We start from the raw sequence: 18,725 nt of genomic DNA on the forward strand, positions 1-18,725 counted from the left end.
TTCAAACACTGGTGATGACCCAAGCTGGGGGTTAATATGGTACCATGTGATGTAATATCTGTTTTTTCAGGTTGGTTTTTTTAAAATCAGGAATGATATTCCAAAAAACCGCATTAAAAGAACATTAAGGTTGTAAAGTCAAACACCCAGAAGTTAGGAAATGTCAGATGTAAGGTTTCCTTGCAATCTTAATTAAGCCCCTTTGTGTGTAATACAATCTTTAATTACATGCTAACATATTATTTGTTCCACAGGACCCCTACCTCATTCAAAGTACAGAGTGAACTGGGAATGCTCTGGGAATGAATCAGCATTGTATAGTGAAGAAGGATATTGTTTTTAGGACATTTGCTTATTTGGTGCAGAAGTTGGAAGGTGTGTAGTGAATGAGACAAGATTACAGAAAGAAAGGATGGTCTTGGTTGAGGAAGTTGAATGCTACCCTGGAGAACTAGATGAATAGATTGTAAAGCTAGAAGGGACCACTGCGATTATCTAATCTGACTTTCTGCATAACACAGGTCACAGAATGAATAATTCCTGTTTGAACATATTAGAGTATGTCTTTTTGAAAAACATCCAATCTTGATTTTAAAATGGCCACCAATGAAGAATCTACCACAACCCTTGGTAAATTGTTTCAATGTTTAATTAACCTCATTGTTAAAAATTTACATCTTATTTCCAGTCTGAATTTGTTTATCTTCAACTTCCAACTATGGGAACTTGTTATTCCTTTGTCTGCTAGACTGAAGAGCCCATTATTAAATATTGGTTCATCGGGTAGGTATTTATAAACTGATCAAGTCACCCCTTAACCTTCTTTTTGTGAGCTCTTTGAGACTAAATCTATGTAGCTTATTACTATAAGGGCATGTCAGTACATGCGCTAGTGCATAGCAAGCTGAGGTGTAAAATCTACAGTGCTCTAACACAGCACTAACTGGCTTTACAGACCTTTCTACCATGAACTAAAAGTTCTGTATTGTGCTCTTACCTACTGTTGTTTCAAACTGAACTTTTAGTATGTGGTCACAGGGTCCACATAGCCAGTTGTAGATTTACACCCCAGATTGCTGAGCACGAACTCCTAGTATAGACAAGCTCTGAGGCATGTTTCCAATTTTTTAAACATTCTTCTACGGGCCCTTAGAGACTAAAACAAGTACTCCTTTTCTTTTTGCGGATACAGACTAACACGATTGCTACTCTGAAACCTAAATCTTTTTGTGATTCTGGGCCTCTGTTCCTATGTTCCCTATTTAAAATGGATGCTATTACCACCTCTTCTCACAGGGGCACTGTGTGAAATTCATTCATGTTTGTGGAGCAGTCAGATACTATGGGGAAGGCATCCTAGAAAGGCCGAGGAGGAAATTAATAAAGTTGGATTCAGGTGCAGGATTTGGATGGTGTGTGTTGAAGAAGACCTCCTTCAATTAAGATGATAAAAAGAAACAGTGAATGTATTCATTCAGTGAATGCAGCAGGGGTTGGTCCAGTGGAAAAAATAGTATGTGAGCATGTAATTAGACTGTATGAGAAAGCATAAGCACAAGGGGTCAACCTGAAGTCTAGCCGTGTGTGTGTAAAAACATTTTACACAGATTTCAGAGTAGCAGCCGTGTTAGTCTGTATCCGTAAAAAGAAAAGGGAGGAATTGTGGCACCTTAGAGACTAACAAATTTATTAGAGCATAAGCTTTCATGAGCTACAGCTCACTTGATGCAACCTTCCACACAAACTTCCTTGTGGCTGGACTTTACAAAAACTAGACAAGCCATTTACAACACACACTTTTCTTCTCTACAAAAGAAAAAGGACACTAAACTATCTAAACTACTACATGCCACAAGGGGCCACAACAGTGGTTCCCTTAACCCACCCAGCAATATTGTTAATCTATCCAACTATACTCTTAGCCCAGCAGAAGAATCTGCCCTATCTCGGGGCCTCTCCTTCTGTCCCTCCACCCCCACGAACATGATACAGTTCTGTGGTGACCTAAAATCCTATTTTTGACGTCTCCGACTCAAGGAATATTTCCAACACACCTCTGAACAACATACTAACCCACAGAGAGCTTTCTACCAATACTACAAAAAGAAGGATTCTGGGTGGACTCCTCCTGAAGGTCGAAACAACAGACTGGACTTCTACATAGAGTGCTTCCGCTGACGTGCACAGGCTGAAATTCTGGAAAAGCAGCATCACTTGCCCCATAACCTCAGCCATGCAGAACACAATGCCATCCACAGCCTCAGAAACAACTCTGACATCATAATCAAAAAGGCTGACAAAAGAGGTGCTGTCGTCATCATGAATAGGTCAGAATATGAACAAGAGGCTGCTAGGCAGCTCTTCAACACCACTTTCTACAAGCTATTACCCTCTGATCCCACTGAGGGTTACCAAAAGAAACTACAGCACTTGCTCAAGAAACTCCCTGAAAAAGCACAAGAACAAATCCGCACAGACACACCCCTGGAACCCCAACTGGGGTATTCTATCTGCTACCCAAGATCCATAAACCTGGAAATCCTGGACGCCCCATCATCTCAGGCATTAGCACCCTGACAGCAGGATTCCCTGGCTGTGTAGACTCCCTCCTCAGACCCTACGCTACCAGCACTCCCAGCTAACTTCGAGACACCACTAACTTCCTGAGGAAACTACAATCCATCGGTGATCTTCCTGAAAACACCATCCTGGCCACTATGGATGTAGAAGCCCTCTACACCAACATTCCACACAAAGATGGACTACAAGCTATAAGGAACAGTATCCCTGATAATATTACGGCAAACCTGGTGGCTGAACTTTGTGACTTTGTCCTCACCCATAACTATTTCACTATTTCACTCTACTTGTGCTACACTGATGACATCTTCATCATCTGAACCCATTGAAAAGAAGCCCTTGAGGAATTCCACCATGATTTCAACAATTTCCATCCCACCATCAACCTCAGCCTGGACCAGTCCACACAAGAGATCCACTTCCTGGACACTACGGTGCTAATAAGTGACGGTCATATAAACACCACCCTATACTGGAAACCTACTGACCGCTATTCCTACCTACATGCCTCCAGCTTTCATCCAGTCCACACCACACGATCCATTGTCTACAGCCAAGCTCTACGATACAACCGCATTTGCTCCAACCCCTCAGACAGAGACAAACACCTACAAGATCTCTATCTTACAACTACAATACCCACCTGCTGAAGTGAAGAAACAGTTGACAGAGCCAGAAGAGTACCCAGAAGTCACCTACTACAGGACAGGCCCAACAAAGAAAATAACAAAACGCCACTAGCCATCACCTTCAGCCCCCAACTAAAACTTCTCCAACGCGTCATCAAGGATCTACAACCTATCCTGAAGGATAATCCATAACTCTCACAGATCTTGGGAGACAGGCCAGTCCTTGTTTAAAGACAGTCCCCCAACCTGAAGCAAATACTCACCAGCAACCACACATCACACAACAGAACCACTAACCCAGGAACCTATCCTTGCAACAAAGCCCATTGCCAACTGTGTCCACATATCTATTCAGGGGACACCATCATAGGGCCTAATCACATCAGCCACACTATCAGAGGCTCGTTCACCTGCACATCTACCAATGTGATATATGCCATCATGTGCCAGCAATGCCCCTCTGCCATGTACATTGGTCAAACTGGACAGTCTCTACATAGAAGAATAAATAGACACAAATCAGACGTCAAGAATTATAACATTCAAAAACTAGTAAGAGAACACTTCAATCTCTCTGGTCACTCGATTACAGACCTAAAAGTGGCAATATTTCAACAAAAAAACTTCAAAAACAGACTCCAATGAGAGACTGCTGAATTGGAATTAATTTGCAAACTGGATACAATTAACTTAGGCTTGAATAGAGACTGGGAGTGGATGGGTCATTACACAAAGTAAAACTATTTCCCCATGTTTATCCCTGCCCCCACTGTTCCTCAGACGTTCTTGTCAACTGCTGGAAATGGCCCACCTTGATTTTCACTACAAAAGGTCCCTCCCCCCCCCCGCTGGTAATAGCTCACCTTAAGTGATCACTGGCCCACCTTGATTATCATACACATTGTAAGGGGAGTGGTCAGTTTGGATGAGCTATTACCAGCAGGAGAGTGAGTTTGTGGGGGGGGAGGATGAGAAAACCTGGATTTGTGCTGGAAATGGCCCACCTTGATTATCATGCACATTGTAGAGAGAGTGGTCACTTTGGATGAGCTATTACCAGCAGGAGAGTGAGTTTGTGTGTGTATGGGGGGGGGGGGTGAGAAAACCTGGATTTGTGCTGGAAATGGCCCAACTTGATTATCATACACGTTGTAAGGAGAGTGATCACTTTAGATAAGCTATTACCAGCAGGACAGTGGGGTGGGAGGAGGTATTGTTTCACAGTCTCTGTGTGTATATAATGTCTTCTGCAGTTTCCACAGTATGCATCCGATGAAGTGAGCTGTAGCTCACGAAAGCTCATGCTCAAATAAATTGGTTAGTCTCTAAGGTGCCACAAGTCCTCCTCTTCTTTTTACGAATACAGACTAACACGGCTGCTACTCTGAAATCTAATAAATTTGTTAGTCTCTAAGGTGCCACAATCTGCCTGTTCTTTTTACACAGAGCTCTTCACCTAAGGCCTCTGTTTTAGAGCAGGGCAAAGCACCAGCCATAGGCAAGAAAAGGTAGGGCAGCGTGGGTGCTGTGGGCCTGGCAATACCCTACGTTTCCCATGAGGGGGCAGCACGCCCGTGTGTTACGATGCGGCGTCCACAGAGAGGCAGCAAGTGCGGGGCTTGGAAGCGTTGTAAGCAGGGCCGCTCCGGTGCACGCCCCGGGGCCCTCCCTCAGGCAGGGGCTCCGGCTCAGCAGCAGCAGCAGGAGGCGCGCGGAGGAGAGTGCAGAGGGCGTTGGAGGCTGGAGCCGGGGAGGTCTGTTCAGGTACAAAGGGCTCCTGGGCTCGGCCGGCCTGCAGGGGCGCTTCCCCCTTTCCACCAAGGAGCCCGGACGCCTGGCTTGGGGGCAGCCGGTGTCGGTGTCTCTGCAGAGGAACGGACGGGACGGGAGGAGCTGCAGTCCTTCGCCGGGACTCGGGAGAGGACATGAACGCGCAGCTGCTAATGCCCTGCGGAGGCAAGCGCGAGGTGTGCGGGGAGAGGTGCCCAGCTTGTCCCCCGGGATCCCCCGCTGGTCAGAGCCTCCCTCCCGCCACTCCCCGCGCGCGCGATGGTGGAAGTTCCCGCGGGGCCAGAGCCGGGTTCTCAGCTGCAGCCCTGCGGGGTCTGCAAAGCGCGACCCCCGCCTTGCGCCAGCGCTTTGACATTCCCTGGGAGGGCACGGAAAGGGGGGGGGGCTGCCCTCTCCACCACCCGGCTGTGCCTGAGAGCGGCCCCGGCCACACCCCCGTTTGCACGGGGCAGAGCAGGGTCTCGCCAGGCCTACGCAGCAGGCTGAGGCGGGCAGTATTGGTCTGCGTGGTTACCAGAGCACCCTAACCAGCGCGGAGCGGGGCTGCTTTCGGGTTCACCCCCTTCTAGAGTGTGCGCACTTGTGTCCCCCTCTCTAGTGCCGACAGGTCAAACACCACTGGACTTGAACAACCCCCTCTCACTCCCACTTAGTTCTGGCCTTACTGCTTGGTGAAGTGCCTAGGCCAGATTACAGCTGGAAGATGGGATGCAACATGGAAAGGAAAGTGACCTGCTATGTTGGTGCCAAGTTATTGATCATAACTGGGACTGCTTGTCACCCTGTAAAGCTAGTCGCCGCTTCAGAGTTGGCGTGATGGGGCCTTTGGGTAGTGAGCTCTAGGCCGGCGGACCACAGGACAGATCTTGGCAGCTTTGGTGCTCTGTGCTGGGGCAAAGGTGTGCCTGTGTGGAACTCATTGCAGGACGAGGAGCCCTAGATTGTACCCTCTTCAAACCATGTCTCTACCTGTGGGGTTTGTAGGCCTCTAGTGCATATCTCGAGGGTCAAAATAAGTGCAGTCATAATGTTGGTGGTTAAATCATAACACGTGCTTGATCAACTCTCTCCCTGCCTACTCTGTGTTTTGTTTTTTAACATTTAAGATCTAGAAAACCTCCCTTCCCAGGACACAACCCAAGGCAGATGGAGAAAGGAATGAGCAGAAAGGAGGAGGCTAGCTCTTTGGTTGGGAAGGGGGGAGATTTTATCTACATAGGAATAGCAAACTTTTGCGTGATTTTTTTTTTACACATTTAATGTTTTTACTATGGGATTTTTAATGTAACACTCCATTATTTGTAGTTCTGTATTTGGTGAATTATATTACTTATTTGTATAGCACCCAAAAGTGTGCAAGGAACTTTGCAGAAGGGACAGGCCAGTAATAATACCTAGCTCTGGTATAACACTAGCACTTTTCATCAGCAGAGCTCAAAACATGTTTTTATATCATGCGGTAAAAAGGAGGTCAGTATCATTGTCGCCATTTTACTCATGGAGAGATTGCTTGTTCCCCTCCCTGTGCCTGAGAGAGCGAGCTCCCTACCCCAGTCAGTTTACTGCCTGTAGCTTCTAAGGCCCTAATCTTGGCAAGGACTTGCTCATGTGCATAAGTCTCTGAAGGACTGGAGCCTAATTTTAGATATGCTACAATGTGTAAGGTAAAAGGGCATAGACAGCTAGGAAGATGTGAGAAGGAACAAGAATTACAGTAAAAAGATCACACAGTCAGGCCTGCCCAAAGGGGACAATTGCTTAGGGTCCCGGGCGATTTAAAAGGGTCCGGGGCCCCTGGCCGCCGCTGCTGCCACTGTGGCAGTGGTCAGGAGCCCTGAGCCCTTTTGAATCACCCAGGCAGGCTGCAGGGCTCAGAGGCGACGCTGGGGTGGGGAGACAGGAAGGTCGGCCACCCACCTGCCCTCCCCAGATGCCCACTTGGGCAACTTGTCGACCGCAGCCAGCCCCAGCTGGGGAGTGGAAGGACAGGGCCAGAGCTGGAATGGAAGAGGCAGGGCCAGAGCCTCTCTTCTTTCGGCCATGCTGCCCAGTGCAGTGCAGCGGGGGCTCAGCTTGTCTAGGGACAGTGACCGAGAGAGCTGGAGCCCTTCCTGGCATGCTCAGAGTCAGCTCCTGTCCCCAGAGGCTGAGCCTGGGCAAGGCAGGGAACGGCAACAGCGGCAGCCCTCTCCCTGCCCAGGGTCAGCTTCTGGGGACAGGAGCCAACTCTGAGCATGCCGGGGAGGGCAGGGGAGCCCTGGGTCACAGGCCCACGGTCACCAGAAGCTGAGCCCGGGGCGGGGGTGGCCTGCTGCTGCCGCAGCCAGGAGCTCTCCCAGGCAGCTGCTGTGCTGCACCGGGCAGCATCCAGGAGTGGCTCCGGAGCCTGGCTACCAGAAGAGCAGCCGAACAGCCAGGGGGAGCCGGGCCGGCACAGCAGGAGGACAGAGCACCATGCTCAGCTAACATGGTATGAGGAGGAGGGGACGGGGAGAGCGCGAGGGCCCCAAGCTGGGGGCAGGGTGGGGAAAAGTCACATAGGAGGTCATGCAGGAGGGGTCACGTGGGGGTGTCACGTGTCCCCCTTCTTAGCTGGTGCCCCCATTTGTGTCCCTCCCGCTAGTTGCCTCTGGCAGGGCCAGCAGCGCAGCACTGCTCACACATCAGGAGGACCAGGGGCCCGTTGACTGTTCAGCTGTGGGGCCTGGAATTGTTGTCGGTGGGTCAGCCAGTTTAAGCACATTTTGAATATTGCCACAATACTGAAATTTGTAACTAACTTATTTATTATTGTTTGGGATCCTCATGGATAGCACTTCATAATCCTAAACAGGAAAACTATTTTTAAAGCAGAATTTGTCCTTCATTGTTGCAATTTGTTGTCTTTTTTTTAGAGTTGTGATCATGGCTATTGACTGGATTGGTTTTTGTTATGCGGCAGTGGTGGCTCTTGGCGGTGTTGTAGGATATACTCGCAAAGGTAAATGTGGGGGTGGCAGGATTTGGAAATGGAGGGATTGATTCTCTACTGCCTTACACCTTGTGAAGTCATTTACACCAATGCAAAGGGGATAAATTGCTCCTAAACCAGAATGATGGTATTTTAAATCCACTTCACGCTAGTGTAAATGGCTACAAGTCAGATCCTGACAAGTAGTTCAGACCAAGTCAGGAAAGAATTACTGCATCTGCTGTCTAGATAAGTGGTGGGCAACCTGCGGCCCATCAGGGTAATCCGCTGGTGGGCTGTGAGACAGTTTGTTTACGTTGACTGTCCACAGGCACGGCTGCCTGCAGCTCCCAGTGGCCGCGGTTCGCCATTCCCAGCCAATGGGAGCTGCAGGAAGCAGCGTGGGCACCCAGGGCTCTGCTCCCTCACCCAGCTGTGGTCCCGGCCTTGGCCCCCTTACCCCTGTCCACGTCCCTCCCCTCCTGGAGCCGCGGCCCTGCTCCCTGCCCCAGGTGGGGGAGTATGGATGGGGTAAGGGGCAGCACGAGGTAAAAGGTTTGGGGATCACTGTTCTGTAGTGATGGAAGAATCCCTTTTGTCTCTGTAGTAAGTGTCTACCCTACATAGGCACAGCGCCGTAGTGTTTCTAGTGTAGACATACCCTAAAACAGAACGCAATAGAGAATCTGGTGTATGGACTTCACAATACCCAGCATTGGGACTTTTATTTATTTATTTATTTTATTTTCATTTTAGCAGTTCTTTTAATGGGTGACACACAGGAGACCATTCTATTCTTGCATCTTTTCAATGGTTTCTTCTTTGTATTTGCCCTTCTCCTTGTCAACTTGGCCAGACTTATCAGGCTGTTATACAAGACCTACTCTTTGAAAATTACATAGTAAAAATTATTCTTTTCCAGAGTAATTCGTAGCCAAAATGTGGGAAAACTCCAGTTCATCTCAGATTTTAGTTGTAGCAGCAAAGTATACAGTAAATTGTCTAATAATAATAATAAGGTATTCTGTAGTCTATTTTTTTCAGTTGTTCCTCACGTTTTCATTTTCATATTCCTTTAAATGGTTTGCTGCAGGAAGTATAGTCTCTTTGGCTGCTGGTCTCTTCTTTGGTTTGGTGTCTGGTTATGGAGCGTATTGTGTAACACATGACTCCAGAGATGTGAAGATATCATTTTGTAAGTATTAAAATGTGTACAGTTTTAAAATAGACTTTTACATTAATGAAAGACTGTTCAAAATACATATTCTGTTTAATTTTTTGCATCGTATGACACCTCAGTCTTCCTGACAGTTTAACTAGTTAGACACTTTGTTTCAATTTAGTCTTTTAAAGTTGGAGGCTTTATACATACAAAATACAGGTAATAGGATATGACAGATGTTCGACCAACTTCTGTTGGTGGACGGTACAAGCTTTCAAGCTCCACGGAGTTCTTCTTCAAGTCTGGGGAAGGTAACCAGAGTTTCTAAGCTGCACATGCTGCAGGAGGCCACTTAAAATGAAGTGGGCAATTAAGGGTTATCTCACCTATCTTGTCTCATATCCTGGAACTAACAAGGCTACAACAATGCTGCAGGCAGGTAAATGTTCTCTTTACGTATACACCTCTACCCTGATATAACGCTGTCCTCGGGAGCCAAAAAATCTTAGCGCGTTATAGGTGAAACTGCATTACATCGAACTTGCTTTGATCCACCGGAGCGCGCAGCCCCGCCCCCTCGGAGCGCTGCTTTACCGCATTATATCCGAATTTGTGTTATATCAGGTCACGTTATATTGAGGTAGAGGTGTATTTTAAAAACTCTCTTCTACTGTTAGATTTTTTTAAAAAAAATTGTTTTTGACTGCTTGCAAAGGTCTGAGCCTGCAAAAACCTACATGCATGTTTAACTTTGTGCATGGCAACAGCCCTAGTGACTCTGGAGCTCAATAAGATGATGTAGGTCTGATAAAGCTAAGCATGTGCATAAGTTTTTACAGGATCTAGGCCTAAAAAACAATAGTCACAACTATCTCCATCTCCAACTCTGATTGTAACAAGGGTATCCTATAATAAATGGTAATGCAGGGGTCAGCAGCCTTTCAGAAGTGGTGTGCCAAGTCTTTGTTTATTCACTCTAATTTAAGGTTTCGCATGACAGCAATACATTTTAACGTTTTTAGAAGGTCTCTTTATATAAGTCTATAATATATAACTAAACTATTGTTGTATGTAAAGTAGATAAGGGAAAATGTTTAAGAAGCTTCATTTAAAGTTAAATTAAAATGCAGAGCCCCCCGGACTGGTGGCCAGGACCCGGGCATTGTGAGTGCCACTGAAAATCAGCTCACGTGCGGCTTTGGCACACGTGCCATAGGTTGCCTGCCCCTGGGTAATGCTTTGCTAGGAAACCAGGATAGTAGCACTCTTACTTTTTACATGTATGGGAAATTATACCATACAAACACGAAAGGCGTGTGTTACCAGATTTGCCCGTTACTTTGGGGTATGTTCATTTATGAGGGTAACTCTTTGGGGTGGGGTATTCTGTAATTCTATCAATGTACTGCTTGTGTTTTCATCCAGAGCTCTACTTCTCCCTGCTGCAAGTTCCCTCCCAATGGAGCTCTCCTGCAAGGACCTAGGTTCCCCAGAACTGGGTTCCTCCTGCCCCAGAACCAGCTGAACACACACACACACACACATTAACAGAGCGCATCTGAGCGGACTGGGTCTATCAGCACTCCCAAGCTGACCCCTTATGTCCCTGGACTCAGCAGGCTGGGTCGAACAGCACTTCCAGGCTGACACCCTCATATGCCACACGTTGTAGTGGGGGGGAAGCAACCAGCTTAATCATAAAAGTTATTTATTGCCAAGTAATAACCATACAAGGAGAGCCAAACAAACAAAACAGTTACAGTATTAAATCTATCTTAAATTTCTTAAATTTCATTACAAAAGTCAGGTTTAGAAAACTATAACTGATCACACAAGTCAGGGTTAGAAAGCTATACCTAGAATAGAAAAAAAAACAAAAAAACCCAGCAGAGAGAGAGAATTGGGTTCTCACCACTCTGTGAAGCTTGAACCGGTCAGGGTTCCCAGGTGGTGGTGGTAGCTGAGGGTCCAGAGTGCTGGAGACAGGCAGAGCCCCCAGCACAGTCAGTGAGGAGAAGATGAAGTCCCAATAGAACTGATGCAGATTTTGGATCCAGGCATCAGAACCCTTATTTGAGCGTGGGTAGGGGTTTTTGTAGGGAAATGACGATGGTTCAAGGGAGAACACTAGATTTGTTTATGGGTAAACTGGTGGCTCAAGGGAGTATACCAATGTTGTTTGTTCAGGCTGGACAATAGGAACTGATCATTCCTGGCTATGGGTGGTGTTTCTTCGAGGGAGCTCACAATGCAAGTAGGCAGCTTCAGTATTTTGGATACCAATAAAGGATTTATTACAAGAATTCGTCTAATAACTACTGAGCTGGGTGTGTGCAGGCGTGGGTTCATTAACATCTGGAGGAGAGATACCCCATCACGCAGTGCTTCCCTGCTTTTCTGGTCCCAGAGTTCAGTGCAGTTCTTACCTTCGAATCTCTGTTGTCTATTCTGTATGTTAATAGAGATGCCTCCCTGTTCTATTCTCGATGCAATTGAGGCTAGGAGAGTTGCCTTAATCCTGTCACCCTTGTTCCAGAGGGGTTTAGGTGTGTCTTTCGCTACCTTCTCATTGCTTTTTGTAAGTCTCTTTCTTCTGATTGGTTTTGGTTCAAGCAGAGACTATGGAGGGGTGGGGGGGGAGATGTCCTTCGTGAGTCAGGCAGGCTGGATACTGGGCCTGATTTCACAAGAACACAGAGCTGACAGAGAACATGAGTTTCCATCTTCAGTGTTTTTATAAATACATTGTATACTATGTTCTGACTTCCTTGAACTCTTGAATTCAGATTTCTATGACTGGAGCAGTTGTGAGAATTTAGGCCTAAATATTCAGAAATAGTCCATCGTTTTTGAGTGCCGAATTTGAGACGCCTGAAGCCTGACTTTTCTTAGGTGGCTGAGTGCCTACAGCTCCTATTGGCTTCACTTGGAGCTGGGGGTGCTCAGCACCTATGAAAATTGGACCCAAGGTGTCTCAGCATTCTTGAATAATCCAGGCATGGGTGCCTGGTCAGTAGAGCCTTTATGAAATGGACACACTTTTTAACCTGGAATGGTGGTAAGTATATTCAGGGCTACAGGCGAAGCTCATGTGATGGAGCAGTCTTGTTTTTGCTGAGGCACATGCCTGAGGTCAGATTATGGGAGCATAAAAGAAAAGCGGTGATTAGAAATCACTTTTGCTTCATTGCTCAGTGAGTGTATGCTTAGTGAGTGGAATTTTATGATCTGTGTGTAGCTGTCAGAACTTGTCTTAGTATTGTGGGATGAGCCTAAAGAATAAGTTTATGCTCCCTTCCCAAGCAAATTCTTGTCCACTGTGACTACACTGCTGTGCATAGGGCTGGCTTGTGGGTTCTGGAAAGGGATACTTTCGGTTGCTCCATAATAAAAGAGGAGGAATTTAGCTTCACTGCCAGCTGCAGGAGAAGTAGAGGCCTGCTGCCTATGGTGAGACCCATGTTCTTGCCGACACTTAAAAATTATTTCAAGTGATAGTTCTTCATCTCCCCCCACCCTCCCAAATAGCTGTCTGTATTTTCTGGTGAATCTTTCCATTCATATAGCATTCTACTAATGTATCAAAAACCCCTATGATGGACAGTTAAGGATTCACTGGCATTTCCATTTTACAGATGGGGAAAGAGTGGTAGGAACATTGTATGATTCCCCCAGTAGCCTTAATTATGCCAGTGTTGGAGTTGGGGTTAGAACCTGTATTACACTGCATCAGATACCCTATCACACTACTGAGCTATCCCATCTCTTTTAGGCCAATGTGTGGCATTGGCCAATGTCAGAGGAACTAGCTGGGCTGGAACTTTTGGCTCCCCTGATGCCATTAGTGGCAACTCAGATGGCACTGCCTCTCACAGCCAAGAATTGGTGTCAGGTCTGCCCCGCCCCCCCCCACCCTGTGAACCAAAGAGCCTGGGGCCATGTCATAGACCACATCAATAGCAGTGAGAATAGAAGTGAGCTGTAGCTCACGAAAGCTCATGTTCAAATAAATTGGTTAGTCTCTAGGGTGCCACAAGTACTCCTTTTCTTTTTGCGAATACAGACTAACACGGCTGTTACTCTGAAACCTATCAATAGCAATATTCTTTAGGGAAAATATGTGACAAGCAGCTGTTTATATTTTCAAGGCAAACTTTGCAACTAAAAGACTTAACTTTTTTTTATTGAAAGCAGAGATTAGCCTTAGCATTTATAGGTTCCTGAAACTGGGGGTTGGGAAAGGAGCTATATGATGTGGGGATTTGTGAGGCAGTGTCAGTCAACTGGTACAATGTGTAGTGGCTTATACAACTCTCCTAATTGCTCTTTGCATGCAAATGTAGCGGAATAATTCACACTGTTTGACAGTGTTACGAGTGTCTGCAAAGTAAGATTCTGCATGTTTCTATATTTAGAAATGTTACTTACAGCTGAGAAAATCAGAGTACTGTATTTTGAAAGATTTTGGGGACTGTAGGTTAAATTAACAGTGCACAGTTGTTCCATCTCTAGATCTCAAAATACTCGACAAAGGAGGTAAGCATCCTTACCCCCATTTTACAGATGGGGAAACTGAGGCACAAGGAATTGCCAAGTGTTAACTAACAATCTAGTGACTGAGCCAGGACAAGAACCCAGGTCTCCTGAGTTCTAGTCTGATGCTTTATCCATTAGGCCAAACATGTAGCTTGGTGCAATATGCTGTTAGACCAGGGAGAGTTCTATCACATAAAGTTTCACAGCAGAAGGTAGTGAAAGGTGTATTTGGTAGTCCTTTGATAAGTAACCACAATCTTGAAAATTCCACTGATGAATAGTGTTGGGGAAAACAGTAAATATGGTGTTGATTTGTCTGTTACAGTTTCAGCTTTTATTTTGACCATTGTAATGGGAATGAGGTTCAAGAGATCCAAGAAACTAATTCCGGGTGGACTAATAGCTGGTTTAAGGTAGGTGTGTATATTTATGTTCAGTTCCTGCTGCAATGATTTCAGCCTATTTCAAATGGTAGCCAGTTGACATCCAATCCAAGAACTTGGTGATTGAAGTTGTTACTATCCAGTGATTGTTAGATGGACTAAATGAAATGACCATGAAGTCCAGTTTCCAGTAGACAGCTGTCCACAAAAAATGCACATCTGATAGTAATTGGGAGCCTCGGAAAAGAGGATACTAACAGTTAAGTATCAGTGTGTATTGATGAAGGCCTTAAAAAGTATGTGAGGTAATTATGTGCCAAAGTTTTCAAACAGGAATACTTAAATTTGGGCTCTTAAGTTCATATTCAGTGACCTAAAGAAAAATGGCCTGGCTTTTCAGAAGTTCTGAGCAAATTTCACTGTAGTCCATGGAAGATGTAGGTGCGTTGAAAATAAGGCTACTTTTATTTAGTTGTCTTGATTTAGGTAGCCAGGTTTGAAAATTTTGGCCAGTATTACTGCATATGATGACTCAACTGTTTCATTCTCTGCTGCTGTTCTTTATTCTTACATATAAAGAACAATTTCTATATTTATTCCCTAATTTGGTTCCATAGTAATTCCAAACTTATTCTCTGTGACTCCATCTTGCAAAACATTTTTCAGTTTGCAGGTAAATTGTTTTTCTAACTGTTCATACTGCAAGATGAACGTGCAAATCAATTTTTTCCTACATTTTACATCATCCTTATTGAATGATTTAGCTGTGAGAACTTTCATTGATGGTGCATGCAATAGAATAAAAAATATCCTCCTTTCTCGGAGCTATAGTGTCTGTGCATGGCTAACAAAGATACGCATCAACCAAACCGTCAGCTTGGTTCTCATGGTAGAATCTTCAGTAGGGATTAATAAATTTTAAGGCCCCAAGTAAATATTATGATCATAACACAAGCCACAGAATTTCACCCAGTAATTCCTGCCACAAACCCTTAACTTCTGGCGGAGCTAAAGTATTGTCAAGTGATGTAAGATGCAGAAAGTATTCGGGTCGATATTCAGGTCCTAGGCTGAATTTGCAGGGAAGATACTTAGAAATATCTTTTTAACTTGTAAAAAGAAATTGTATATGTTGTCACTGAGAGAATAAATATGGAAGTCTGGTGTCACTCTTCTGACAATAACTGCATTTCATGCATGCAGGCCATGAATAAAACAATCCCCTTAGATTAATTATGGTGTCTTCATTAACATCTAGTACAGAACTCTTTGTACGGCTAAACCAGCTCACTACTAAAACTAAACATACTGGATGAAATTCTGCTCTGAATTCACTGGGGCTACCCAGAGTGCAAGTCAAGACTAAGACTGTGTTTCAAAATGGAACCATTGCCGGCAACTGTTATCAGCAAACTTTGCAAGTGAACTAGTGCAACTGCAAGTGTAGATAAGGTGAAACCATGTTCAGCATCATTTCAACTAACTGTTGTAAACAACGGCTCCATTTCCAAGTGCAGACGCAGCCAAATACTCTGTTTTAACCCATATAGGGTTAAAAGATACTTAAGCGTTTCACACCACTCTTAATTAAATCTTCCTTGTAGCAACTCTGTGTTGGACTGTGCCTTTTACTGTATTTATTGAAACACTGTGAAGACTATTTCAGTTAGAACATGAACTTTATGCCTGGACATGAGCACTTTGTCTGGAAATCATTAAAACATGCGAAAGAATTCTGGTAACTTTGAAACCTAGAACACACTGGAAAAGCAATTCAGTATTTTTGTTTTCAAAATCTCTCCCTCTAATGGATCAAAACTTAAAAGAGTGGTGTCTCCAATCATGTATACCTTAATTATATTCATATAACTCAGGGGTGGGCAAACTTTTTGGCCCGAGGGCCACATCGGGGGTACAAAACTGTATGGAGGGCCGGGTAGGGAAGGCTGTGCCTCCCCAAACAGCCTGGCCCCGGCCCCTATCTGACCCCTTCCACTTCCCACCCCCTGACTGCTCCCCTCAGAAACCCCGACCCATGCAACGCTCCTTGTCCCTTGACAGCCCCCTCCCGGGACCCCCGCCCCTAACCGCCCCCTGGGATCCCACCACCTGTCCAACACGCCAATCAACCCCCCCCCGCTCCCCTGACTGCCCCGACCCCTATCCACACCCCCATCCAACGCCCCCCCCGTTCTCTGACCGCCACCTTTCCATCCCATCCAACCATTCCCTGTCCTCTGCCCCTTATCCAACCCCCTCCCCGCCCCCTGACCATGCCAGAGCTAGTCATGCCGCTGCACTGCCTGGCAGGAGCTCAGCCCCGCCGCCCAGAGCGCTGGCAGCATGGCGAGCTGCAGGGCAGGGGGAACAGTGGGGGTGGGGCCGGGGGCTAGCCTCTCTGTCCGGGAGCTCAGGGGCCAGGCAGGATGGTCCCGCGAGCCATAGTTTGCCCACCTCTGATATAACTCCATTCACACAATTATAGGTGACAGGAGAATCAGGCCCAAAAAATTTAGAAGATTGCACTTTCTAGAACCCGTAAGTCCTGATTCTCACTAGTGTTATATTGGTGTAATTTCACTGACATCTTCCAAGGTATGCTGGTATACAATTGGTAAATGCAATGGAGAACCAGATTCCAGAGGTATTTTAACAGATTTTAGGCTCCAGATTCTTTCATCTGTACCCAATAGCAAATTCAGGAATGGGCTTTATGCTATTTGATTGTTCATACCCAAACTTTGTGTTTTTTACTTTTGTTCTGTGTTTTGATGCAGCCTTTTGATGATTTTGAGATTGGTTTTTCTGCTGCTGTAAAAGACAACAGCAACTAAGGACTGAAGTAGGAGGATCATTTCCCTTCAACAAGCAGACAAGCTATTTGTACTTGAAGTATGTCTGTCTGGTTTTTGGGTTTTTTTTCACTGTAAAAGTTAACAAATACATCTGAAATTTAATTCCTCAAAGTTCTTTCATATGTTGAAAGCTTTTTCAATTAAACAAGAAGGTTTTTGATAGTTTGTATCATTGTTTTCATTTAAGCAATTTATTGGCTGGATTTTTTTTTTTCCAGAGGTGCTGTGGGGGCATAGCACCACAAAGAAATCAGTGGATGTTAGAAATGTTCTGCCCCTTTGAAACTTGAGCTTGTTTGGATGTGTCACTAAACTAAAAAGGGGTATAGTATTAAACCATAATCTTGGAAGCTTCTAATATCAAGTAATCAATAGAAGCTCGACATAACATGCAAACTAAAGTCTTGTCAATATTGATCATGTAATGCACTGTGTTTTATCAAAATCACTAACAGATGAGGGTATATGTTTCTGCTCCATATTGCACTGGAATATATTTTGTTTCCAAACATGTAAATATCTTCTTCCACTGGATAGAGAATGTATAAATTGTTACCAGTAATCAAATAAAAGATGGAACATTTAAAGCAGTTTCTCTTTTAATCTTTCATGTTGACCAACAAACTCCAGAGACCATTATTTGTAGTGTCACCTGTGAATGGAAGAGTTTTGATTGGTAGCTGTGTACACTTTACCTACTAAGGGTCCAATTCAGTAAGGTGCCCTCAACTTCTATTGAAATGAATGGAAGTTGAAGAATGCTGAACGTTTTGCAGGATTGGGTCCTAAAAATCTCACTTCCAAACAAAACATGCCCAGTTTGCAGTTGTGATATGAAGCTGACTCTCAGAATTGAGTGGAGCTGCACAGGGATTCACTTCACCTCTTTACAATAACACTCCCGCACCAGTGTCTGGATATTTCCAGCAGCTAACTGTAGTTGGCTTCTGGCTGATCAGCGAGGGCTGCAGCTCTCCTTGTAGCTTCAAGGGATGACTGACTGGCCTTGTCGTAGCTCTTCATAGGGCAACTTTGCTACTTGTTTCTTGAACATTTGAGGAGGTGCCAGTAACACTGTGCCTCCCTCTTCGCCACATGCAGTAGGGGTTCCTGGGAAGGGGAAGGAAGGCAGAACTCCTGTTCCTCAGAAAGATTGGTTGAGAAGACTTTATAATTAGTACCACTGTGTTTTTTCGTTTAATGTGGTTAGAACAGCAGTTCTCAAACTGTGGGTCCCAACCCCATTTGAATGGGTTTGCCAGGGCTGGCTTAGACTTGCCTAGATCTTAGACTAATATCTGTGAACACAGACACTGTGTGTTGCTTCTGCCTAGCCAGGTGGGTTTGTTAGTACAATGGGAACAGATAAGAACAGCTACAGTGTTACTGGGCAGGGTGGGAGTATAATATACGAGTGCACACTTTCAGACTGCCTCAACTCCTATCTCAAGGCAAGGTCAAGCAACCAGCTGGGAAGGGCAAGGGAGGATGTGTGTTGGGGGGAGCAAGGGGCAGACATAAACAAGAAAAGCCTGGCCTTGGCCAGTACGCAACCTCACTCCTTACCCCTCCCATGGGATACAAAAGAGGTGGGAGGAAGACCTCCCTCCCACCCCAGACTCATGACCCTTCAAAATGGAACATGACCATAAGTTGTAAGGGGTGGCATTGCACGTACATTTGGGCCTGCTAAGGAGGAGGAGGTGGGAATGAGGAACAGAGACACGCTCTGTAGTGTCAGAGCTGGGAAGGGGGATGCTATGTAAATGCTTTGCAGCATCAGAGCTGGGAATGGAACACTGAGAAACAGACTCTGCGGGCTTGAAGAGCTATGGATAT

General features: G+C 45.4%; 1 protein-coding gene across 4 annotated transcripts; it reads left to right on the top strand.

Moving 5' to 3' along the window:
* The first annotated feature begins 4,739 nt into the window (after positions 1-4,739).
* On the top strand, positions 4,740-17,473 carry TMEM14A (transmembrane protein 14A). Of its 4 annotated transcripts, none has more exons than XM_084622958.1 (5): positions 4,740-4,973; positions 7,895-7,980; positions 9,044-9,145; positions 13,974-14,061; positions 16,809-17,473. In XM_084622958.1, exons 1-5 carry the CDS (start codon positions 4,765-4,767, stop codon positions 16,846-16,848), a joined length of 525 nt encoding a protein of 174 aa, XP_084479084.1. In that variant the 5' UTR covers positions 4,740-4,764; the 3' UTR covers positions 16,849-17,473. The 4 variants fall into 4 exon arrangements, with proteins under 4 accessions (XP_084479084.1, XP_084479085.1, XP_084479086.1 ...); XM_084622959.1 differs by lacking the exon at positions 4,740-4,973 and adding an exon at positions 4,980-5,176; XM_084622960.1 differs by lacking the exon at positions 4,740-4,973 and adding an exon at positions 4,980-5,165.
* Positions 17,474-18,725: the final 1,252 nt, after the last annotated feature.

The sequence above is a fragment of the Lepidochelys olivacea genome (assembly GCF_965140295.1).
Source record: "Lepidochelys olivacea isolate rLepOli2 genome assembly, chromosome: 3".
NCBI lineage: Eukaryota > Metazoa > Chordata > Testudines > Cheloniidae > Lepidochelys > Lepidochelys olivacea.

Excerpts from the sequence above, each read along its gene's own strand:
- TMEM14A (XM_084622958.1), top strand. The coding sequence starts at position 4,765 with ATGAGGGGGCAGCACGCCCGTGTGTTACGATGCGGCGTCCACAGAGAG. Across the intron at positions 4,974-7,894 it reads AGCCGGGGAGGTCTGTTCAG|AGTTGTGATCATGGCTATTG; the intron begins GTACAAAGGGCT and ends TCTTTTTTTTAG. Across the intron at positions 9,146-13,973 it reads AGATGTGAAGATATCATTTT|TTTCAGCTTTTATTTTGACC; the intron begins GTAAGTATTAAA and ends TGTCTGTTACAG.